This window comes from Podarcis erhardii (genome assembly GCF_964252035.2).
Source record: "Podarcis erhardii genome assembly, chromosome: 6".
Classification (NCBI taxonomy): Eukaryota; Metazoa; Chordata; class Lepidosauria; order Squamata; family Lacertidae; genus Podarcis; species Podarcis erhardii.
The window spans coordinates 94898336-94922390 of NC_138510.1; the positions used below are offsets into that span (position 1 = coordinate 94898336).

Here is a 24055-nt window from a genome sequence, read left to right on the forward strand (position 1 = left end):
CATTTTTTCCTATCACAAATGATAAAATAGTTTGCAAAATGTGCTTTGTCGTACGAGACAAAGATAGTTTACAAGATGTTCTTTGTCGTAGGGTGTGTGTAGCAACACAACAATCAATCCACTTTACAGATGTGCTAACAGGTCCAGAAAAACTGGAAAACCAAAATACACGTAACAAAGTTTTACTCATAGTAGACCCATTGGACATGGTGAACATTGGAAACAATCCATTATTTAAGATCTGAGGAAGAATTCGTATTTACGCACTTCAGAACTTTTGTTCATTTGCAGATTCAAAATAAATCCACTGATAAATTATTATATTTATTCAGATAGGATTTCTGCAGTTACTGATGAAGAAATCTCATAAATGCATCTACACCAGGGATTGGCAACCTAAGGCCCACGGGCAGGGAAAGGCTGGTTGGGCGAGTGGACCTCATTCTGCGCACACAAAGACTTGGTGGAATCCCACCCGACCACAATAACGTGGCCTGAAGAGCTACTGCCTGTCAGAGTAAGCCGTACTGGGTCAGATGAACTGCTGGTCCAACTCAGTAGAAGGCATTTTCACACCCAGCTTGAATTTGAGTAAACAAGCTTAGCAATGAATGCCAGTATTCACATCTTGAGGCAAATATCTGGTAGCTGTTGACACATAAACTACAACACGAATAATTTAGGTATAGATACGTTTCCTAGTCAGGTCATACTAGTTCTCTAGAAGAATCCCCTCCGCTGGCTTCACAAATTTGGCACACAGCTAAAAGAAAACAAGTCAGGGAACAAACACAGTGCTAAGGTCAAGTTATTAGCACAAGGCAAACACGCTCAGAACTGGCTGAGTACCACGTTGAACTACACCACCAAAGATACATGCACTGGGTTGTAGTCAACAAAGTTTGATTCAGAGTAAACCCACTGAACATGGTGAACACTGGAAACAATTGGATTCATATTTACTTCAGATCTTTTGTTCACATGCAGATTTAAAATCATTCCACTGCTTATCATTTCATCTGCTAAATCAGGTAAGATCTCTGCAGTTACTGATGAAGAAATCTCACCATTGCTTGATTGTGGGAAAGACCAGTCTGCTTCATGAAAACCAACATCAGGGTCTTTTCCAGGGAGCCTTCTCTTCTCATGAGGTGGCCAAAGTCTTGGAGCCTCAGCTTCACGATCTGTCCTTCCAGTGAGCACTCAGGGCTGATTTCCTTCAGAATGGAGAGGTTTGATCTTCTTGCAGTCCACAGGACTCTCAGGAGTCTCCTCCATTACCATAATTCAAAGACATCAATTCTTCGGCGATCAGCATCCAGCTCTCACTTCCATATATCACTACTGGGAAAACCATAGCTTTAACTATACGGACCTATCAATCATGTTTCAGTGTATGACTGAGATTCCAATGCAGATCCAGTATCAGGGATGGAGATCCTGTGGACCTCCAGTTGTTGCTGGACTATAGCTCCCTGACCACTAGCCATCCTGGGAGTTGGGAGTCCAGCAATATGAGGACAAGTGGTTCTGCATCCCTGCCAGCTATGCCTCTCACCCTCGGAGCCCTCTGCAGTGATTTTAATGCATACAAACAAGATGGGAGGAACTACATGTCATCCTTCTGTGACAGAAGGATCTAAAAAGTCACGTACCTTGGCAAGAACCTTTGGGCAGGGGCACACACACACACACACACACACACACAACCCACTCTGCAAGCCCTTTAGCCTTTGTAGAATGAAAGCTTTAAAGCAAAGCACACAGACACCATTCAAAGAAATTGTTTTGGGAGATTTGAACCTGCTCCTACATTTTAGTGATTTTAGCCAATGAGTGAAGTCAGAGCTGTAACTGGCAAGTGCTGGAAAGAAATTCATCACACAAGCAATATCCATGTTGCAGAGGGAGTACTGTGCCTGAGGAAGCATGGGCTACTACCACCCTGCAATGTAGCCTATTGCTGCTATACAGTGCTAAAATTACAGGGGAATCATAGAATTGTAGAGTTGGAAGGGAACACGAGGGTCATCTAGTCCTGCCCCCTACAATGCAGGCAGGAATCTTTTGCTCAGCATGGGGCTCAAACCCACAGCCCTGAGGTTAAGAGTCTCGTGCGTTACCAACTGAGGAGAAGGCAGAGAAGGAGGCAGAAGTGCATGACAACCCTCCAGACTCTTGTGGGAAGGAATTTTAGAAAAACCAGGCAGGGAGCTGTTAAATAGATTGCAACAGCAACATGGGGTGGGGGGAGGTGATTAATTGCTTTCCCACCCATGGAGGGAAGCTTGAGGGTGGTTGCTGCTGGTGTGAACACTTAAACGGGTATATTCACATCAAAGGCACAAAGGCTTTTTTTTACTCGAAGAAAAGGGTGGCCATGTGACCTGAGTTAATAACATTGCTAAAGTTGTTTAAACTTCATAACCAACAAGAAATCCTGATGGAAGGCACTGGTTGCTTTTTATCAATTTAATCCTGAGTTTATCCAAGCGTACAGAGGAGGGCAACCAAGATGATTAAGGGTCTGGAAACCAAGCCTTATGAGGAACGGTTGAGGGAGCTGGGTATGTTTAGCCTGAAAAGTCCTTTTACATCATGTTTATTTCTGACCATACAAGCCTACAAGAAAACACGCCCGATCACTTCAGACTCCTTCAAGCAAGTCACAAAGACTTTTCAAACGCAACAGGAAGGTCTCATATTACACACTGAGGAGGAGACTGAGAGGAGATATGAAAAACCTTTTAAAATGTGGGCAGTTCCAGAATTTACATCATGTAAATGCCAGGGAAAACCATTTTAAGTTGGCACCAAAAGGAAAGGACTATATGTGTCCCACTGCTACTACACAATGCACTGTTCCTGGCTGTGGAACCTCAAGAAGCACCTCTCCTAATGATCTTTACAACTGGAGATAAGATACATAGAGATAAGAAGATTCATTATGCATGACAAACTGAATATGTCCCAAAATGGGATTCCATAAACAATTATATTGGAATTTGCATTGATGGGTATTCCCCACCCCCTTTACACTGGCCTTCAAGACCTAACGTGGAGTCTTTCAAGTCTATTTTGTTTAGGACATCAAGTCAAGGAATTTGTGAATGAAGTAGTAATGATACAAAGGAGGACTTAAGAGAAAAGTCTATGAGGAATGATATCAATTTTCTGAGCAAGGTGTCAAGCGGCTGCCAGCAATTTTCGGCTGCTTGCCCAGGAATGTATAAAGACAAGGGAATGTTTCTTACTGTCCGCTTTTTATTCAGTATTTACAGAGAGAGGCTATAGAACCCGGCCTCTTGGATAATGGCATTGTCCCGAGTGAATCTCCCCCCTCCCCCCCGTCTCTCCCACTTCCTCATTTGCCATTCTCATCGTCTCTCCCACAGGTGCTGCTATGTGCCCTCTGTCTTTGAGCTCTTTGCTCTCCTACTTTTAAGGCTCACCAGGTTCTGGGAGATGGAGGGTCTGGGATGCTTTCTAATAACAACCCGTCAGCTGGGTGTTGTTCTGTCTCTCCCATTATTTCCCAGCTTTCCCCCTCATCTGCCTCTGAGCTGTGACCTCCTTCAAACCCCTGTTGTAAATCTATACTGTCTTCCTCTTCCTCCTCCCCAGAAGGGTCAAGCTAGGGAGGCGGTCTCCAACATCCTTCTCTGACCAGTCTCTGACACAAAGTTGGTGGAACATTATACTGGGGAGATGATAAAAGATGTAAGAAATCATATCTGTGATTGAAGATGGGAATGAACTGTATGAGATTTATATAGGACACTGGTTAAATTGTGGAGTGGGCACATGTTTCTTCCTCCTGTGGTTTCAGCATCCCATCGCTGGCAACATTTCCTTCTGATGCTACAGCCTTTGCCAACCTGGTGCCATGACAAGTTTTGGACCAAAACCCCCATCCAAGCACCTGGAAGGCACAAGGTTAGTGAAGGCTGTCATAGTGCAACAATGCACATCTGTACACATAGCCCACCAGAAGTAGGACCCTGCGCAGGCTTCACATGCAGCACAGAAATTTGTAGGAGCAAAAGCAGTCCAGAGAATGAAGTATGGAAATGAAGAGGAGTCAGCTGGGGAAGCCTGGGATGAGAATCAACATCCTATACCCCTTTGAAATGTGTTTTATTTTCAAATTGACAGACCACAATTAGGCCATCGCTCAGCCTCCCAAAGGTCCTGTTCCCTGGAGACAGGGTCTGAGCTTTCAAACAGGACTGAGCTTAAAAAGTTGAGTGCTGTGAGGCTAGAAAACAGGAGCAGCTTGAAAACACAATTTGCCAGCTATGCAAATTCATCACAACTCAATTTGTCATTTGAGTTCTAAGCTATGGTTAGAATCTAGTGGTCATCGATATGACAACCCTAAGTGCACGAGTCAGCAGAGGCCATCCCAGGCACCCACAATATTACACACCCACAACCCACACACCGAAACCTGGCTTGAAAGCAGCATTTTTTCCTATCACAAATGAGAAAATAGTTTGCAAGATGTGCTTTGTCATACAAGACAAAGATGGTTTACAAGATGTTCTTTGTCGTAGGGTATGTGTAGCAACACAACAATCAATCCACTTTACAGATGTGCTAACAGGTCCAGAAAGATTGGAAAGCCAAAATACATCTATTGGGTTGTAACAAAGTTTTACTCATAGTAGACCCATTGGACATTGTGAACATTGGAAACAATCCATTATTTAAGATCTGAGGAAGAATTCGTATTTACTGTACTTCAGAACTTTTGTTCATTTGCAGATTCAAAATAAATCCACTGATAAATTCTTATATTTATTCAGATGGGATTCAACAAGTCAAACTTTGCCTAGTATGAAAATACATTTCTGGAGGAACCTTACATTTTGTTTGTTTGACATCTTATTACTTGTGTTTCGCCCCTAACCTATTTTTTCAGGTCTCCACCCCACCCAGAGTGGTACATAAGTTGGAATATGACATAAAGCACATGCAAATTGGTGTCCTCTTTTGCGAATGGGGTGGTGGGTCCAACCCATATACAGTCTACTGAGCCCAGACAAGAGAGTACACCTGACAGAGGGACACAGCTCAGTCCACTGGAAGAGCACATGTGTTGCATGCAGAAAACCCCAGGTTCAAGTTCTGGCATCTCCAGTTGAAAATGATGGGCGGAATTCAACATAGTGCTAAGTAGGGTATGTCTGTGGGGTTTGAGGTTCACTCGTGCAATGACACTTTCCCCTCTCTCTTCCCCATGCATGACCCCTAAACCTGTTCTGAGGAGACTCCCCCAACCCTCCAGAGGAGATTAATGCGTTACGTGACAGGGAAAGGCCGGCTGGGCAAGTGGACCTAATTCTGCACGCACAAAGACTTGGTGGAATCCCACCTGTTCACAAAAAGGTGGTCTGAAGAGCAACTGCCTGTCAGAATAAGCAGTACTGGGTCAGATGAACTGCTGGTCCAACTCAGTACAGTGGTACCTCGGGTTACATACGCTTCAGGTTACATACTCTGCTAACCCAGAAATATTACCTCGGGTTAAGTACTTTGCTTCAGGATGAGAACAGAAATCGTGCTCCGGCGGTGCGGCAGCTGCGGGAGGCCTCATTAGCTAAAGTAGTGCTTCAGGTTAAGAACAGTTTCAGGTTAAGAGAGGACCTCCGAAACTAATTAAGTACCTAACCTGAGTTACCTCTGTAGTAGACAGTTTCACACCAGCTTGAATTTGAGTAAACATGTTTAGCAATGAATGCCAGTATTCACACCCAGGGGCAAATGTCTGGTACTGTACCTCTTTCAATAAAAAGTAGAATGCAGATGAGTGAGCTATGGCTTTGTATCTTGGTCAGGTAAAACCAGAACACTAGTGAAAATACCCTACAGTGGTTTCACAGAGCTGAAGCACAGCTAAAAGAGAAACTATTCAGTTAAGGGGGGAAATACAGTGCTAAGGTCAGATTATTAGCACAAGGCAAACGCGCTCAGAGCTGGCTGAGTATCAAGTTGAAAAATTACCTGCAACACACAGCAATTTCTGAAGGAACATCACATATCTCTCTTCTTTGCCAAAGTGTTTATAGTATAGCCCAAGCATTAAGGAAACTCTGGCTTTAATGAGTTATATAAAAAGACTTACCTATACTTTCTCTTGATATTTGATTAGCTGTTTGTGGTCATTTTAACAGCATTTCACTGACGCTCATTTTTAATTGAGGAGTGTATGAAAGCTACTTTGGGAGCCCCCACTGCCTGAAAAGCAGGCTAAAAATAACATAACGATAAATTGTGACGTATGTAAATAGTAATGACAAGCCACTGAATGGATGGGAAAGGCAGGAGGGAAACGAGAAAGAGAAGTAACTAATGATCCTGTGTTTAATATTAACCAACTATGTCCTCTTCCTCCTCGGCTTCAATTTCCCCCTGCACATTAATTCTTCTGACATATCATTTGTGTTTGCAAGACTAAGGAATGACCTGGAGTAACCTCCACCTTGGGAAATTACCACGGCCTTGCAAGTCCCAGACTACAAGACAAAGATCCCACATGCTTTCCTCAAGACAGATTAGTCACAGCTGAACTCCAACACTATTTGAGAGAAGGACAAAGGCATTTTCAAAGCCCTTCCAGGAACACATACCCTTGCATATCATCTTTAGTGGTACACCAGCCCAATCCCCAATCAAACTCCAGGAGCAGAACATTCCGTTTCCATGAAGGCTTCTTTCCACCCAAAACCCAAGAAATGGCATAAAACGAGATGCGAACCGAGGCAGATTCTTCACATCAGGCTTGGATTTTTAAAAACTCATTAGACCTTTTATCCGAACCAAAAAAGGTGCTAAATTAAGAACAGGGCCGCTTAATAATTAGTTAGACCCAATTAGGAATAAGTGGTCAAATAAATAAATAAATAATCAATCAATCAATCCAGGAAAAAAGCCGCTTTTGGCTCACTTCAGACATCACGCCAACCCATGGCTAAGGAAATATAAAGATGGTTTGGCATTTTTTTGAGACTGACAAACCACAATTAAGGGCCATCACTCAGCTTCCCGAAGGTCCTGTTCCCTGGAGACAGGGTCTGAGCTTTCAAACAGGACTGAGCTTACAAAGTTGAGTGCTGTGAGGATAGAAAACAGGAACAGCTTGAAAACACAAATTGCCAGCTATGCAAATTCATCATAACTCAATTCATAATTTTAGTTCTCAGCTATGGTTAGAATCCAGTGGTCATCGATATGACAACCCTAAGTGCACGAGTCAGCAGAGGCCATCCCAGGCACCCACAATATTACACACCCACAACCCACACACCGAAACCTGGCTTGAAAGCAGCATTTTTTCCTATCACAAATGATAAAATAGTTTGCAAGATGTGTTTTGTCATACGAGACAAAGATAGTTTACAAGATGTTCTTTGTCGTAGGGTGTGTGTAGCAAGTTTACAAGATGTTCTTTGTCGTAGGGTGTGTGTAGCAACACAACAATCAATCCACTTTACAGATGTGCCAACAGGTCCAGAAAGATTGGAAAACCAAAATACATGTAACAAAGTTTTACTCATAGTAGACCCATTGGACATGGTGAACACTGGAAACAATCCATTATTTAAGAACGGAGCAAGAATTCGTATTTACTGTACTTCAGAACTTTTGTTCATTTGCAGATTCAAAATAAATCCACTGATAAATTATTATATTTATTCAGATAGGATTTCTGCAGTTACTGATAAAGAAATCTCATAAATGCTTCTACACCAGGGATTGGCAACCTAAGGCCCACGGGCAGTGAAAGGCTGGTTGGGCGAGTGGACCTCATTCTGCGTACACAAAGACTTGGTGGAATCCCACCCGACCACAATAACGTGGCCTGAAGAGCAACTGCCCGTCAGAGAAAGCAGTACTGGGTCAGATGAACTGCTGGTCCAAGTCAGTAGAAGGCAGTTTCACACCCAGCTTGAATTTGAGTAAACAAGCTTAGCAATGAATGCCAGTATTCACATCTTGAGGCAAATATCTGGTAGCTGTTGAAACAAAAACTACAACACGAATAATTTAGGTATAGATACGTTTCCTAGTCAGGTCATAAAAGTTCTCTAGAAGAATCCCCTCCGCTGGCTTCACAAATTTGGCACACAGCTAAAAGAAAACAAGTCAGGGAACAAATACAGTGCTAAGGTCAAGTTATTAGCACAAGGCAAACACGCTCAGAACTGGCTGACTACCACGTTGAACTACACCACCAAAGATACATGCACTGGGTTGTAGTCAACAAAGTTTGATTCAGAGTAAACCCACTGAACATGGTGAACACTGGAAACAATTGGATTCATATTTACTTCAGATCTTTTGTTCACATGCAGATTTAAAATCATGTCACTGCTTATCATTTCATCTGCTAAATCAGGTAAGATCTCTGCAGTTACTGATGAAGAAATCTCACCATTGCTTGATTGTGGGAAAGACCAGTCTGCTTCATGCCTCTTCGACAAGTCTTCTTTCTCTTCTGCAGTCTCATAAGTTGACCGGCGATTCCTTACAGAGATATTTTCTTCACCCACCATGGTGTCAGGCTAACACACTGTAGAGGAGAAAACTTACTCTTATGAAGTACCTCAGCTTTTTATGACCATGCATTTATCATTCTTTATTACATGATGTATAATTAGAATCATTCTAAGAAGCACAGTGCTTCTTTCTTTTACAAAACAAGTCCCTAGGTCTCCTGGCTGCCAGAAAACATTTCTAAATACACCACTTCAGGCTGATGAAAGTTGTGAAAGTAGAGTATAGGGTTTGTTCAAAACCACAAACTGTTCCCTTCATTCTCTGAAACAGCCTCTCTCAATCTTGGTTGGGTCCCCAGATGTTGTTGAACTACAATTCCCATCATCTTTGACCGCAGGTCTTCCTAGATAGGAATGATGGGACTTGTAGTCTAACAACATCTCAGGATGTATGGTTAAAAAGGCTGCCTTAAACTTGTATCTTTCAAAAGACTTGTTTTGGTTGCTTATTAATGGAAGTAAAGTTGCAGGAAATGTTCTCTGACCCCATCTTTGTCCTTTAATGCCGCCAAAGGAAATTCCATAAGGATAAGATTTCGCCACTTGCAGCCCTTGTGTTTAAGGTGTTATCTCAGTTTAGAGGGATAAATACACAGCACTTTTGGGCCGCCAGTTCTGATGATCCTTGCTTAATAAGCAAAGACATCAACAAACCTTTTGCCCAACTACACATCCCTTTCCCCAAGCTGTAATTAAACCAGAAATCGTACAAATAACCATAGTTTTCCATTTCATCCAAGTTAGAAAACTATGCTTCCCACTTCCCAGCTTGGAACCCGGTGGGCTCAGCCTTTACGCACGGAAAGGAGGAAGAGGGGACCAGCAGGCTTCCTTCGCTCCATCTCCTCTCCCCGCACACCATCGCTCCCTCTCGACGGCCACCGGGGAGATTCAGGAGGGGTACCTGCGCCCCCTCTCCCGGCCCTTCGCCGCCCCTCGCCCTTCGCCCCAGTCCGAGTCCCATCACCACCGTCCCCGGAGCGCCCACCTGAGTCTCCGTGTCTCTCTCCCCCTTGCGTCTTTTGCAGCTCCGCAAGCGGAGCGGAGCGCTATATGGCTTGGCTCCTCCTCTGCCTTCGTCAGGGCATGTAGGCGAAAGAGGAGGCGAAAGAGGAGGAGGAGATGGGAACAAGATACGTCGCTGCCCCCTTTGGAAACAGAATGGTGGACTAAATCACGCAGGAGGGACCTTTGGTCCTCCAGATGTTGCCAAAGGACAACTCCCAGCATCCTTGGACATTGGCTATGCTTGCTAGAGCTGATGGGAGGTTGGGAGCTTTGAGGATGGGAGGTTGTTCAGCAACATCTGGAGGGACAATGGTTCAGCACACCTGGGCTAGTTAGCTAATCCAGCAGTGCTTATGTTTCAGTCGAACAGTGCCACCTAAAGGCACCTTGCAGAAAACTATACAGTTGGGAGATAACGGTAATGATTCAAGGCAAGCTGACGCAGGAAACTCTCCCACGGCGTTTAATACAGCTTGTGCCAAGGGAAGTGTTCGTAGTATGGCAGCCAGCCTCATGAGATTTTTTGTGGAACTAGAATATGGCAACCCCATTTTGGAACCAGGATATGGCACGCACCTTGTCACACGGGGCAGCCAAAGAGGGCAGTTTTAATGGTAGAAAACAGCAGACCCATTGCTAGTCTGTAACATGGGCACAAGGGCATTAACTTGTGCAAGCTGTTTTTCTTTCTATTTTTGATTAAGAAATATGCTTATTGTAAACCACCCTGGAATCTACTGGATGAAGTGTTTTAAATAGTAAATACAGGCTCCACACACACCATATGTGGGAAATGACTTAACTGGTTATCTTGCATGTCTCCTGAATCCTGCCTTCGGTGTATTGCATGGAAGCCATTCTTTTTACAGGAGGTGATAATTAAAGTTTGCTGGTAACACAAAAGCCCTGTGCTTTAGGTCTTAAGAAGTCAGGAATGTCATGCATGCCTTCCAGGTCACATTTAAGATAAAGACTAGCACCAGGGTCAAGAGAGTTCATTGGGGAATACATTACATATCAAGTTATGCCAACTTTGTAAACACTATGAAACTCCACATCGCCTTCCTTCAGGAAGTATAAAGGTAAAGGGACCCCTGACCATTAGGTCCAGTCGTGGCCGACTCTGGGGTTGCGGCGCTCATCTCGCTTTATTGGCCGAGGGAGCCGGTGTACAGCTTCCGGGTCATGTGGCCAGCATGACTAAGCCGCTTCTGGCAAACCAGAGCAGTGGTGGAGTGGTACCTATTTATCTACTTGCACTTTGACGTGCTTTCAAACTGCTAGGTTGGCAGGAGCAGGGACCAAGCAACGGGAGCTCACCCTGTCGTGGGGATTTGAACCGCTGACCTTCTGATTGGCAAGTCCTAGGCGTCCCGCTTATACAACCCACCTATAGGAAACAAGCTGCAGCCAAAAATGGGCGGCATCAGGATGAGGAAAATCTTGCAGAATACTCAGTAGAAGAGAGATGAATTTTAAAGCCACAACAATACTGAAACTTATGCCAACTCTAATGATGCCACAGTCTACAGAAATAAACCACAGAATCAGTTCAGATTGGTACCCATCAAGACAGGCCAAGCACAAGCCATTTTGCACATATTGCCTGCACATATTGTGTCTCTTTAAACCAAGACACAATTTTCCAGGCCTAGCCAGCACAGAGTCTTTGGTAGCCAGCACAGAGCCTTTGGTAGACCCACAGGTTGACAACCCCACCCCCTTGTTTGGGTTCCTGTTCCTTTAACTGTAACACAGCATGTAGGAATTAAGCATAAGAAGCTTTCCACATTGCTCTGCAATTGCATGATAGGTTGGTAGCAAGAGGAATCATTGCAGTAAAAAAAGGGAAAGAAAAGAACAAGTAGATGGCAACCCTACATATCTCCCTACATATCTCCCTACAGTGTCTCCCTGCTTATTTAACTTATATGCAGAATTCATCATGCGAAAGGCTGGGCTGGATGAATCCCAAGCCGGAATTAAGATCGCTGGAAGAAATATCAACAACCTCAGATATGCAGATGATACAACCTTGATGGCAGAAAGTGAGGAGGAATTAAAGAACCTTTTAATGAGGGTGAAAGAGGAGAGCGCAAAATATGGTCTGAAGCTCAGCATCAAAAAAACGAAGATCATGCCACTGGTCCCATCACCTCCTGGCAAATAGAAGGGTAAGAAATGGAGGCAGTGAGAGATTTTACTTTCTGGGGCTCCATGATCACATCAGATGGTGACAGCAGTCACGAAATTAAAAGACGCCTGCTCCTTGGGAGAAAGGCGATGGCAAACCTAGACAGCATCTTAAAAAGCAGAGACATCACCTTGCCAACAAAGGTCCATATAGTTAAAGCCATGGTTTTCCCAGTAGTGATGTATGGAAGTGAGAGCTGGACCATAAAGAAGGCTGATCGCCAAAGAATTGATGCTTTTGAATTATGGTGCTGGAGGAGACTCTTGAGAGTCCCATGGACTGCAAGAAGATCAACCTCTCCATTCTTAAGGAAATCAGCCCTGAGTGCTCACTGGAAGGACAGATCGTGAAGCTGAGGCTCCAATACTTTGGCCACCTCATGAGAAGAGAAGACTCCCTGGAAAAGATCCTGATGTTGGGAAAGATTGAAGGCACAAGGAGAAGGGGACGACAGAGGACGAGATAGTTGGACAGTGTTCTCGTCTGACCAAACTGCGGGAGGCAGTGGAAGACAGGAGTGCCTGGCGTGCTCTGGTCCATGGGGTCACGAAGAGTCGGACACGACTAAACGACTAAACAACAACATATCTCAAGAAGAGGGCAGTGGAGCTCTTTCACAAAGCTAGCCTCCACCCCAGGCCAAATGATGTCATACTACCACTAGGAATTTGTCTTCCCAAAGCATTTGGCCTCCACATACAGCGGCAGAAACAAAGAGGGAAACCCTGATATATTGGCTTGCCATCTGTTGCCATAAATGAAAACATCTGAACTACGGCATTCTTGCCCCAATCTCCTTTCACTGCTGTTGCATTCTTTTCCACTATTTGAGCAAAAACTGAACCTACTACCACTACATTTAAAGCAACAAAGCCTGCAGAAGAGCAAAGAATGAAGCAGCTAGGTAGCCAACAGCCTAGGACACCCCTGTTAAAACATCTGCACTGGTTGCTCATTGGCCACATGTATCATTATCTCCCAAGTATACATATAGTTTTCTGCAAGGTGCCATTAGGTGGCGGTATTTGACTGAAGCATAAGTGCCTGGTGGATTAGGTAAAGGTAAAGGTACCCCTGACCGTTAGGTCCAGTCGCGGAGGACTCTGGGGTTGCGGCACTCATCTCACTCTATAGTAGTAGCAATAATAATAATAATAATAATAATAATAATAATAATAATAATAATTTATTATTTGTACCCCGCCCATATGGCTGGGTTTCACCAGCCACTCTGGGCGGCTTCCACAAAGACCAAAAATACACTATGATGTCACACATTAAAAACTTCCCTGAACAGGGCTGTCTTAAGATGTCTTCTGAATGTCAGGTAGTTGTTTATCTGATGGGAGGGTGTTCCACAGGGCGGGCGCCACTACCGAGAAGGCCCTCTGCCTGGTTCCCTGTAGCTTTGCTTCTCACAATAAGGGAACCACCAGAAGGCCCTCGGTGCTGGACCTCAGTGTCCGGGCAGAACAATGGGGGTGGAGATGCTCCTTCAGGTATACTGGGCCGAGACTGTTTAGGGCTTTAAAGGTCAACACCAACACTTTGAATTGTGCTCAGAAACGTACTGGGAGCCAATGTAGACTTTTCAAGACCGGTGTTATGTGGTCTCGGCGGCTGCTCCCAGTCACCAGTCTAGCTGCCACATTCTGGATTAGTTGTAGTTTCCAGGTTACCTTCAAAGGTAGCCCCACGTAGAGCGCATTGCAGTAGTCCAAGCGGGAGATAACTAGAGCATGCACCACTCTGGCGAGACAGTCCGTGGGCAGGTAGGGTCTCAGCCTGCGTACCAGGTGGAGCTGGTAGAAAGCTGCCCTGGATACAGAATTGACCTGCGCCTCCAAGGACAGCTGTGAGTCCAAAATAACTCCCAAGCTGTGCACCTGGTCCTTCAGGGGCACAGTTACCCCATTCAGGACCAGGGAATCCTCCACACCAGCCCGTCTCCTGTCCCCCCAGAACAGTACTTCTGTCTTGTCAGGATTCAACCTCAATCCATTAGCCACCATCCATTCTCCAACCGCCTCCAGGCACTCACACAGGACCTTCACTGCCTTCACTGGTTCTGATTTGAAAGAGAGGTAGAGCTGGGTATCATCTGCATATTGATGGACACCCAGTCCAAACCCCCTGATGATCTCTCCCAGCGGCTTCATATAGATGTTAAAAAGCATGGGGGAGAGGACAGAACCCTGAGGCACCCCACAAGTGAGGGCCAAAGGGTCTGAACACTCGTCCCCCCCCCCCACTTTCTGAACACGGCCCAGGAGGAAGGAGCGGAACCACTGTATAACAGTGCCCCCAGCTCCTATAGGCCGAGGGAGCCGGCGTTTGTCCGCAGACAGCTTCCGGGACATGTGGCCAGCATGACTAAGCAGCTTCTGGCGAACCAGAGCAACGCACGGAAACGCCGTTTACCTTCCCGCCAGAGCGATACCTATTTATCTACTCGCACTGGTGGATTAGCTCAACACAAAGATGGCCAGTCAGGTTCCTCCATAAGTTCACAAGCAGCAGGGTATCAGCAGAATAAAGGTCCCAGGCATCCGGCACTCAGGGGTACATTGCCTCTGAACATGGAGGTTCCATTTCCTCTCATGGTTGAAATTTGTTCATAGACCTACCTTCCATAAATCTGCCCCAAAGTCTTTCTGAAAGATACCAAAACCACTGCCCAGCTCAGTCAGTAGAGCACGAGACTCTTAATCTCAGGGTCGAGGGTTCGAGACCCACATTCGGCAAAGAGAATCCTGCACTGCAGGGGGTTGGACTAGATGACCCAACTCTACAGTTCTACGATTCTGCTATGCCCAGTGCTGATCCTAAAACTCAGCAGAGGAAGATGAATACGTCAGACATCATCTCCACATCTTGTTGCATAAGCTCATCTATCCGAATGAGCCTGGCTACACCTTGCCAGACAGACTAGCTTGTCAAAGACAAGGATCTATCTAGTTAGCCTTCTGTTTGAACACATGCCTGTTGCATCCCAAAGCAATTCTGCTGCTTACCTGGACAGCCGGGTGACAGTGAGGTTGGAGGATGCACAGGAGTGTGGAATTGCTGGTGGCAGTTCCACTGGTGCAGCTGCACAGCCTTGACCTCACCCCTTCCCTATTCAGATAAGCAGCAGCAGCAGAGCCACTGACATCGGGAAGGCGGCTTAGCCTCTCCACACACACACACGGTTGCGGATTAGATGAAACCCAACCCTGCCAACAAAACTGCTCGAAATCCATTGCTGGATGGAGAACTTCGTTCAAAGTGCTTTCAAGCTGGAATGGTTTCGCCAAACTCGTGTCTCCAGGATCCTGTTGTCCCCCAGGCAATATTTCAGCTCTGTTTCTCTCATTAACTTTTAAATGCTTCTTTTTAAAATAATTCTCTTAGTGCCCTGATAGAAAGGCAGCTTTATCAATCTTATTTCTATTATTTCTTGCCCACATAGCCCACCTTTCCACCAAATGTTGCTCACACCACCAGAAACACTGTTTTTGAAACATAATAAAACACAAAGTAATCTATAAGGATTACCTATAGTAATCCTTAAGGATTATAGATGGGACGTGGGTGGCGCTGTGGGTTAAACCACAGAGCCTAGGACTTGCCAATCAGAAGGTTGGTGGTTCGAATCCCTGTGACGGGGTGAGCTCCCGTTGCTCGGTCCCTGCTCCTGCCCACCTTTTTTTAAAAAAATAATTTTTATTGAATGGTTTTATGTTACAAAAAACAATACAGCCATACTACCACTAAATATAATTAAGAAATAAAAATTACATACATCGATATGCTCCTGCCCACCTAGCAGTTCGAAAGCACGTCAAAGTGCAAGTAGATAAATAGGTACCACTCCGGCGGGAAGGTAAACGGCGTTTCCGTGCGCTGCTCTGGTTCGCCAGAAGCGGCTTAGTCATGCTGGCCATATGACCCGGAAGCTGTACGCCGGCTCCCTTGGTCAATAAAGTGAGATGAGCGCCGCAACACCAGAGTCGGTCACGACTGGACCTAATGGTCAGGGGTCCCTTTACCTTTAATCTATAAGGAACAGGGTCTTTCCTACACAAGCCTGCTCAAACCTTACGGTCATCTTCAGAGGCCTTCCTGAAAGGCTCCCTCCCTCACAGCAGATAGTGACTACTGGAGCAGGGTGTTCTCAGTTGTGGCCCCTGGACAATCCCATAGCTGTCAACTTACAGATTTGAAAATAAGGGACCAGCAGCCTTGAAAATAAGGGACCAGCAGCCAAAATAAGGGACCTGCAGCCTCACCTGTTCCAGGCACTCCAGTCTTCCTGTCCTCCTGCAGTCTGGTCAAACTCATGCTGGTAGCTTTGAAAACACTGTCCAACCAACTTTGTAACCAGAGGTGCAACTGAATAGAATCTGAATCACATGCACCACAAGGCCTATGCAGCCTCAACTTAAGATGGCTCCCCGGCCTGGCTTTGCACTGCAAAGTTTGCATCAGCACGTGCAACAAAATGGCGTCCAGCATTCAAAAACCCCCTCATCTTGCATTAACTAGCCACACACACACAGCCTCCCCCCCTCGCCACGAGATCGCCAGGCACCCACCATTTTAGTCAACCAGCTCCTTTCTTTTCTCCCATAAGAAACTACAACTAATCCAGAGAAACTACAACTAATCCAGAATGCGGCAGCTAGACTGGTGACTGGGGGCAGCCGCCGAGACCACATAACACCGGTCTTGAAAGACCTACATTGGCTCCCAGTACGTTTCCGAGCACAATTCAAAGTGCTGGTGTTGACCTTTAAAGCCCTAAACGGCCTCGGCCCAGTATACCTGAAGGAGCGTCTCCACCCCCATCGTTCTGCCCGGATGCTGAGGTCCAGCGCCGAGGGCCTTCTGGCGGTTCCCTCATTACGAGAAGCAAAGCTACAGGGAACCAGGCAGAGGGCCTTCTCGGTAGTGGCACCCGCCTTGTGGAACGCCCTCCCATCAGATGTCAAAGCGATAAATAACTACCTGACATTCAGAAGACATCTTAAGGCAGCCCTGTTCAGGGAAGTTTTTAATCTGTGATATTTTAGTGTATTTCTGGTTTTTATGGAAGCCGCCCAGAGTGGCTGGGGAAACCCAGCCAGATGGGCGGGGTACAAATAATAAATTATTATTATTATTATTATTATTATTATTATTATTATTATAAGTCAATCGAAGGAGCCTCCAAAACAAATTCAAAAGATCTCCTTTCACAAGATCTCCTTTCCTTTCCCCCCACCATGTGCCCCCGCTCCAGACAGGCCATCGATGACGTATCCATCCGATTCCGATCCGAGCACTCAGCACAGGTATGTTCAACTTCTGAGCCCCTCTGAGCCAAAGGCAGAAAGCCCAGACAGCAGCCAAACGAAGCCTCAAGGAAAACCACCGTCCCCTCTCCGCTGGGAAGCGCTGAGCAAAGGCAAGTCTCCAGGCAACGCAGCCGATTTGATTGGCATAAGGCATGCAAGCTCCACCCCCCAGTCGTTCTTAGACTTCTTATTGGGTGAGCAACGCAGGCAAGCAACACAGTTGGAGCCTTCCTCCTCCCTGGCCAGCAGAGAGTGAGGGAGGGAGAGGAGCTGCTTCCTTTGAAATTTAAGAGACATCATTTAACGGACATCCATCAATAAGGGACAGCAGGGGGACATGGCGCTGGAATAAGGGACTGTCCCTTCAAATAAGGGACGCTTGACAGCTATGCAATCCTCCCCACGACCACTACCCTGCCAGGAGGTTTGCCTGGTGTGACAGACAGCAGAGCCAGAGAAGATTGTCTGGTGATGCAGTGCCTCAGAAATCCCACCAGACGGCTGTAGCCTCTTTCTGATTGGCTACCAAGGCATCCAGTTGGGGGAGGGGGAGGGGGAGCAGCACTTTTGGAGGGAAAATAAAAGGAACCGTTTCTGAGGGAATGTCCAACTAGCATAGGCAAAGCCAGAATGTATGTTGGGGTGGGGTGGGCAGAACCTCAGTTTGTATTGATTTAATTGATTTATTTGAAGGGGGGCAGCTGTCCCTCTCTGCCACACACACGCGCGCACACACACACACACATGGCTGCACTCATGCCAGATAGATATAGATAGCGATAGGGAGGTGGTTTAAGAGAAACCGTGAGGTAGAGTTAGGAAAAGTGTGTTTCACATCCACCCTGAGGGAAATATCTACAGCTAGAGAAAGGAGTCTCTAGACTGAGTGTCTAGGGAGAGTATTCAGAAAGGAGTGAACTGGAGGAGCTGAGTTCGAGTCAGGAGGGGAGAGATCTTCTAGAAAGAGAAGACGCCCAAACCAGTTAAGGCAGGGCTGGGCTGAGGAAATATAAGTGCTGGCCATCAGGGCTGGAAGGGGCAGAGCTTTGGTAACCATATACCACTGTGCCTATCATTTATTTGTCTGACAAATAAATTATTATTTTAATTTCTCTATTGCTGCGTTGAATATTTCATTCCAGCTAAGCGTTAACCACAAGCAGGGTGCTACAACTGTTTCCTGAAAGAACATTATCTCCTAAAATATTCCTTGTTTTAGCCGCTGTGCTCTGTCAAATAAATCTTTCTTACTTGTTCAACTTCTGTTTGAGTCTCCAAGCATCTGATTTTTACCTCACACAAGAACCCAAAGGTGTAGCCAGGATTTTTGTTGGGAGGGGCAAGCTTTTGTTGGGGGGGGGACCTCAGATTTGTATTGATTTTGATTGATTGGGGGGGGCAGCTGCCCTCTGGCCCCCCCCCCGGCTATGCCCATGCAAGAACCAAAAGATAACCTATGGTGGTTGAAAATCTATATAATAGAGTGTTGTACGTAGTTTGAATCCATTGTAATTCGTAGACAGAGGTGCTAGGCAAATTATTTAGTTGCCAGGTCTTTTTCTTTCTTTGAAATAATTTTTATTTGGTTTTACAAATGCTGTATAGAATTATAACAATACAAAATACATATCCATATTTAGAGATTTCTCTGAATCTCTGGACTTCCCACCTTCCCCTCCATGGGTCCTATTGTCTACCTTTTCAACTGCATATTATTTCATAATCCATATTTTACGTCTCTCCATTTTGTCCATGATATTTGCTACATTACAAGTGTTATTGCAGTCCTATTAATGTTTGCTTACAGTGGTCTCCTAGATAAATTTTATAATCCCCCCCCCCCATTCTTTATTTAAGTTTTGGTCTTCTTGGTTCCTGAGCTTTCTGATCAGTTTTGTCATTTCGGCATGGTCCAACAGCTTAGTTTGCCATTCCTCTCTAGGAGGGACTTTGTCTTCTTTCCATCTCTGGGCTAGTAACATTTGTGCAGCTGCCAGGCCTTTTAACATACCACTAAAGCTGTCTTTAACCGATTGTGCCCAGGGATCCCACTCACTTTATTATTCTTTTGTTCTGTGTCTCTTGAGTTTCAAAACCGTGTGTGCATGGTATTGTATGAATTTGTGAGCTGCCCTTGGAGTTTTTAACTGAAGGGCAGCATAAATAACATCTTGTACTTGTGGCCATGAACATTACGCTCGTGTCCATGACTATTCCAAACGCTCAGGAAAACATTCAGTCAGGAACAAAATGTTCATATACCAGTTTTTGTGGGAAAGGATTAGCAAACGGACAGAAGAATGATCTGTATGGGGAAGGCTAAGGATTGAGAAATTATACACAAAGAGACACTAGTTGTGGTTGAATTGTAAACAGTGAAGCCAGAAGGAAAGGAAATGTCAAAAAGTTTGGACAATGATTGTAATAAACGAAAATCTGCCCTTATTCCCTTATAGGGGACACAAGAGCCCTTATAGAGTCCTTTGTAGGTTTTCCATCAGTCAGAGAAAAGAACAGAGACCAACCAGAGAATATTGAGAAGCAAAGTAGCTCATGAGCCTGATCTTTATTGAACTGTTGCAACAGGGTGCTCCCCTCACATGCAGGAAAGGAGGAGGACCCAGAACCAAGGTGTGCCCACCCTTATACAGACATTTTAAAATGCCGGCCCTGGAGTCCAAGACCACCCCCAGAAACATCATACCTACATCACAGAAAGGGCGGTCTACAGCAGAAATCTGAGTGCTTTGTTTACCTCCTGTTTGTTTACCTCCTGTCTGGTAAGTTACCTGTTAATGCTTACTTGATTGGATACCCTGGGGAGCCTGGCCAGTCTTTTGTAATGACAAATATTTAGTTTCTGAGCCAGTTCACAGGCTCACCCTATTCATACACAGACATACCCTTAAGACAGGATTTGTGAAGGAGGAGACAATGGGGAGGCTTTTCCTTTGACCTTGCAGAGAAAACATATGGTCAGTTTGGGAGTGAAAATGGTTCCAGGACTGTCTTCCTGTGCTGCTTCAGACATGTGGTTTATATATTTATGTACGTGTTTGCTTGGTACATTTATGAACATTTATTATATATATATAAGACCTTAATTTTTTTATTTCAATGATAATTAAAATAATTACAGGCTCCATTTGCAAGAAAGTCATTGATAACACAGATATATTTGACACTGGTCAGCCAAATTACATGGAGGAAGAAATATTGGGGGCAATCAGGTAGCCACCTGCTTAAGCAAGCTGATATGTATAAATTATTGGGTGTGATGTTTAAAAGCTCCGGTTCTTGGTTTGCACATTTGAAAGCCACATTTGCCACAGCCAGTGTAACTGCTAATGCTATTTTTCAGAAGGATCGGGTGGGAAGTTTGTTGTCCTGTTAGAGCTTTGTAAAACTAAACTATTCTCCCAGATGTAATATGGGGCACTTGTGTTGGCAGTACAGTGGTACCTCAGGTTACATACGCTTCAGGTTACATACTCCGCTAATCCAGAAACAGTACCTCAGGTTAATAATAATAATAATAATTTTTATTTATACCCCGCCCTCCCCAGCCAAGGCCCGGCTCAGGGCGGCTAACAAGCAATAATAAAAACAAGTTGAATGATTACAACCTAAAAACAAAATTAAAATACAACATTAGAATATTGAAACATTAAAATATTAAAATGTAGCCTCATCGCAGGAGGAGAAAGGAAAAGAAAAAAGAAAGAGGGGGAGGGAATCAAATTGGCTCCAAGCCAAAGGCCAGGCGGAACAACTCTGTCTTACAGCCCTGCGGAAAGAAATCAGATCCTGCAGGGCCCTGGTCTCATGAGGCAGAGCGTTCCACCAGGCAGGAGCCAGTGCTGAAAAGGCCCTGGCTCTGGTTGAAGCCAAAGGTTAAGAACTTTGCTTCAGGATGAGAACAGAAATCGTACTCCGGCGGCGCGGCGGCAGCAGGAGGCCCCATTAGCTAAAGTGGTGCTTCAGGTTAAGAACAGTTTCAGGTTAAGTACGGACCTCCGGAACGAATTAAATACTTAACCCGAGGTACCACTGTATTGGAAACAGCATACCATAACTTATCTAGAGCTTTGGGGGCTATCTAGATCTACGCGTAAGGAAGTTGGTTGGAGACACCCTACTTTTTAACAGGAATTTTGATTCAAAAGGTGGCCATTATCTTTTGGCTCAAGAAGGTTTTCCATTTGGTTCCACCCCTAATTGCATGGGCATCTGAGGACATGGGGGAGAATTCATGGGCAGCTTTGAGGGGCCCATTTATTTCTAAGCCTGGTCTTTCATTATTCCACTTGATTACAGGGGGCTGTGATGGCACCTGTGAGAATGAGTGATGTTGTGGCCAGGTGTCGCGCCAAAAGGATGTAAAAAATGTTTTGCCATTCTTCCTGGCAATAGTTCTCTTCTATTCCCTGATACGAGTTGAAATGGCTTTTTCCCAAATGCAGAGTGAACACTTTACAGTTGATGGAGGTTAAGGGACCATTATGGTGCCAAGTATGAGGTTGTTAGGGACGCGGGTAGTGCTGTGGGTTAAACCACAGAGCCTAGGACTTGCTGATCAGAAGGTCGGCGGTTCGAATCCCCGCGACGGGGTGAGCTCCCGTTGCTCGGTCCCTGCTCCTGCCAACCTAGCAGTTCGAAAGCACATCAAAGTGCAAGTAGATAAATAGGTACCGCTCCGGCAGGAAGGTAAACAGTGTTTCTGTGCGCTGCTCTGGTTCGCCAGAAGCGGCTTAGTCATGCTGGCCACATGACCCGGAAGCTGGACGCTGGCTCCCTCGGCCAATAAAGCAAGATGAGTGCTGCAACCCCAGAGTCGGTCACGACTGGACCTAATGGTCAGGGGTCCCTTTACCTTTACCTTTATGAAGTTGTTGTATGTTGCTTAGCTGGATACCTGAAGGTGGAGAACCTGGTACACCTTCTACTGGAATGCCCTTCCTAGGAGGCTCTACCACTGAGCGATAAGTGTTGCATCTTGAAATGGAAAAACAGCACTTGCAGAAGCCCCCGATTCTACATTTCTTAATATAGTTACAGGAGCTCTTTCCAGCTTTGGCGCTGATCTTGATTTTGCTATTAGATACATTGCGGAAGAGGAAACAAGGCAACCCTGGAAAGTTGTATGAGAGTGTCCCCATCTTTCCTTTCTCATACATGCTGCTGTGCAACGTGGTAGGTTTTGGCCAAAGAAGCCATGTGCATCCTTCCCACCCTGCTACCTCTGGTGGAAAAACACCAGTAGTGTTGGCTTCTGGCAAGATCTTGCCAAAATCTTACTAGATCTCATGTGCTTTGCAGGATCCTGCCAGAACCACCTGCATTGTTGCCACTTTGCGGGCTCCGTCACATGCCCCAGGTAAGGCAGGCAGCAGCCAGCTGGCACCTCCTCATTTTGCCTCAGGCGGTGAAACAGGCTGTTCCTACCCCGGTGGCAATATGGAAACAAATAACTAGGATTTAAGTTGAGGTTTCGGAAACAAATTTTGTGTACTAAAAATGCAGTATAGGGACAATAGCAACCTCTGCAGTCCTCCTCGTGCATCAACAGCAAAGCATGCCTGTTTCAGTTACAGATAGGTAGCCGTGTTGGTCTGCCATAGTCAAAACAAAATAAAAAAATTCCTTCCAGTAGCACCTTAAAGACCAACTAAGTTAGTTCTTGGTATGAGCTTTCGTGTGCATGCACATCTGATGTGCATGCACATCAGATACAAATTGAGGAACTTCTTCAGATACTCATTGTATCTGAAGAAGTGTGCATGCACACAAAAGCTCATACCAAGAACTAACTTAGTTGGTCTTTAAGGTGCTACTGGAAGGAATTTTTTTATTTTGTTATGCCTGTTTCAGTTTGAAATGAGCAGTGGTTCCCCATAGTGGGTGACAGAGAAATGAAGCATAAGGAATGCTGACGAGGGAATAGCTTCCACTCGGAGTATCTTTTGGAGAAGCTAAGTAGATAAAAGGTAAAGGGACCCCTGACCATTAGGTCCAGTCGTGACCGACTCTGGGGTTGCGGTGTTCATCTCACTTTAGTGGCCGAGGGAGCCGGCGTTTGTCCGCAGACAGCTTCTGGGGTCATGTGGCCAGCATGACTAAGCCGCTTCTGGCGAACCAGAGCAGCGCTTGAAAACGCTGTTTACCTTCCTGCCAGAGTGGTACCTATTTATCTACTTGCACTTTGACGTGCTTTCGAACTGCTAGGTGGGCAGGAGCAGGGACTGAGCAACGGGAGCTCACCCCGTCACGGGGATTCGAACCGCCAACCTTCTGATCGGCAAGTCCTAGGCTCTGTGGTTTAATCCACAGCGCCACCTGCGTCCTGCTAAGTAGATAACTGATATGTAAATAACTTTCTTGGCACTGTCAAAACCAGACTTTAATCTACTCATTGTTTTCACCCAGAGTGGCTGGGGAAACCCAGCCAGATGGGCGGGGTACAAATAATAAATTATTATTATTATTATTATTATTATTATTATTATTTCTGAAATCGTTCCCTAAGCAGCGGTGGAGTCTGGCACACGGCAGCTGAGGAGTGTGAGCAGCAACATTGCCATGACTCGCCTCTCTCCATCCCTAGGTCAGGCTTGAGTGCAGTGGAGCTGTAGCTGGCAGTGTTTGGTTGATTCAGGCTCCAGTGAGGGAGGCTGTCGTGGGGGCACCTGGTCGCACCCCCTCAAAAAAATGTTCCTGGGGCATGGCTCCCTCAGCCCCCCCCCCCACTGCCCTAAGACATCTTCTGGATTAGACCAAGATCTCATCTAATCCAGCACTCTGTTCTCACAGTGGTCAATTAAATCTCTGTGGGAAACCAGCAAGCAGAACCTGAGTTCACCAGTGCCCTCCTCACCTGTGATTTCCAGCAACTAGCATTCAGAGACATACTGTCTGTCACAGTGGAGGGAGAACAGAGCTACTGTGGCTAAGAGCTGTTGATAGCCACATCATCC

General features: G+C 45.5%; 1 protein-coding gene across 1 annotated transcript in view; it reads right to left on the reverse strand.

Annotated features, from left to right (window-relative positions):
• LOC309343532 (sterol O-acyltransferase 1-like) overlaps positions 1–10059 on the reverse strand; it is a 37937-nt gene extending 27878 nt beyond the window's left edge. The window contains exons 1-2 of the mRNA XM_081865172.1: positions 9550–10059; positions 8438–8575 (exon numbers count right to left, since the gene is read on the reverse strand). Of these exons, the coding sequence (XP_081721298.1) occupies positions 8438–8558 (121 nt within the window). The 5' untranslated portion in view covers positions 8559–8575; positions 9550–10059. The remainder of the gene's footprint in view (positions 1–8437; positions 8576–9549) is intronic.
• Positions 10060–24055: the final 13996 nt, after the last annotated feature.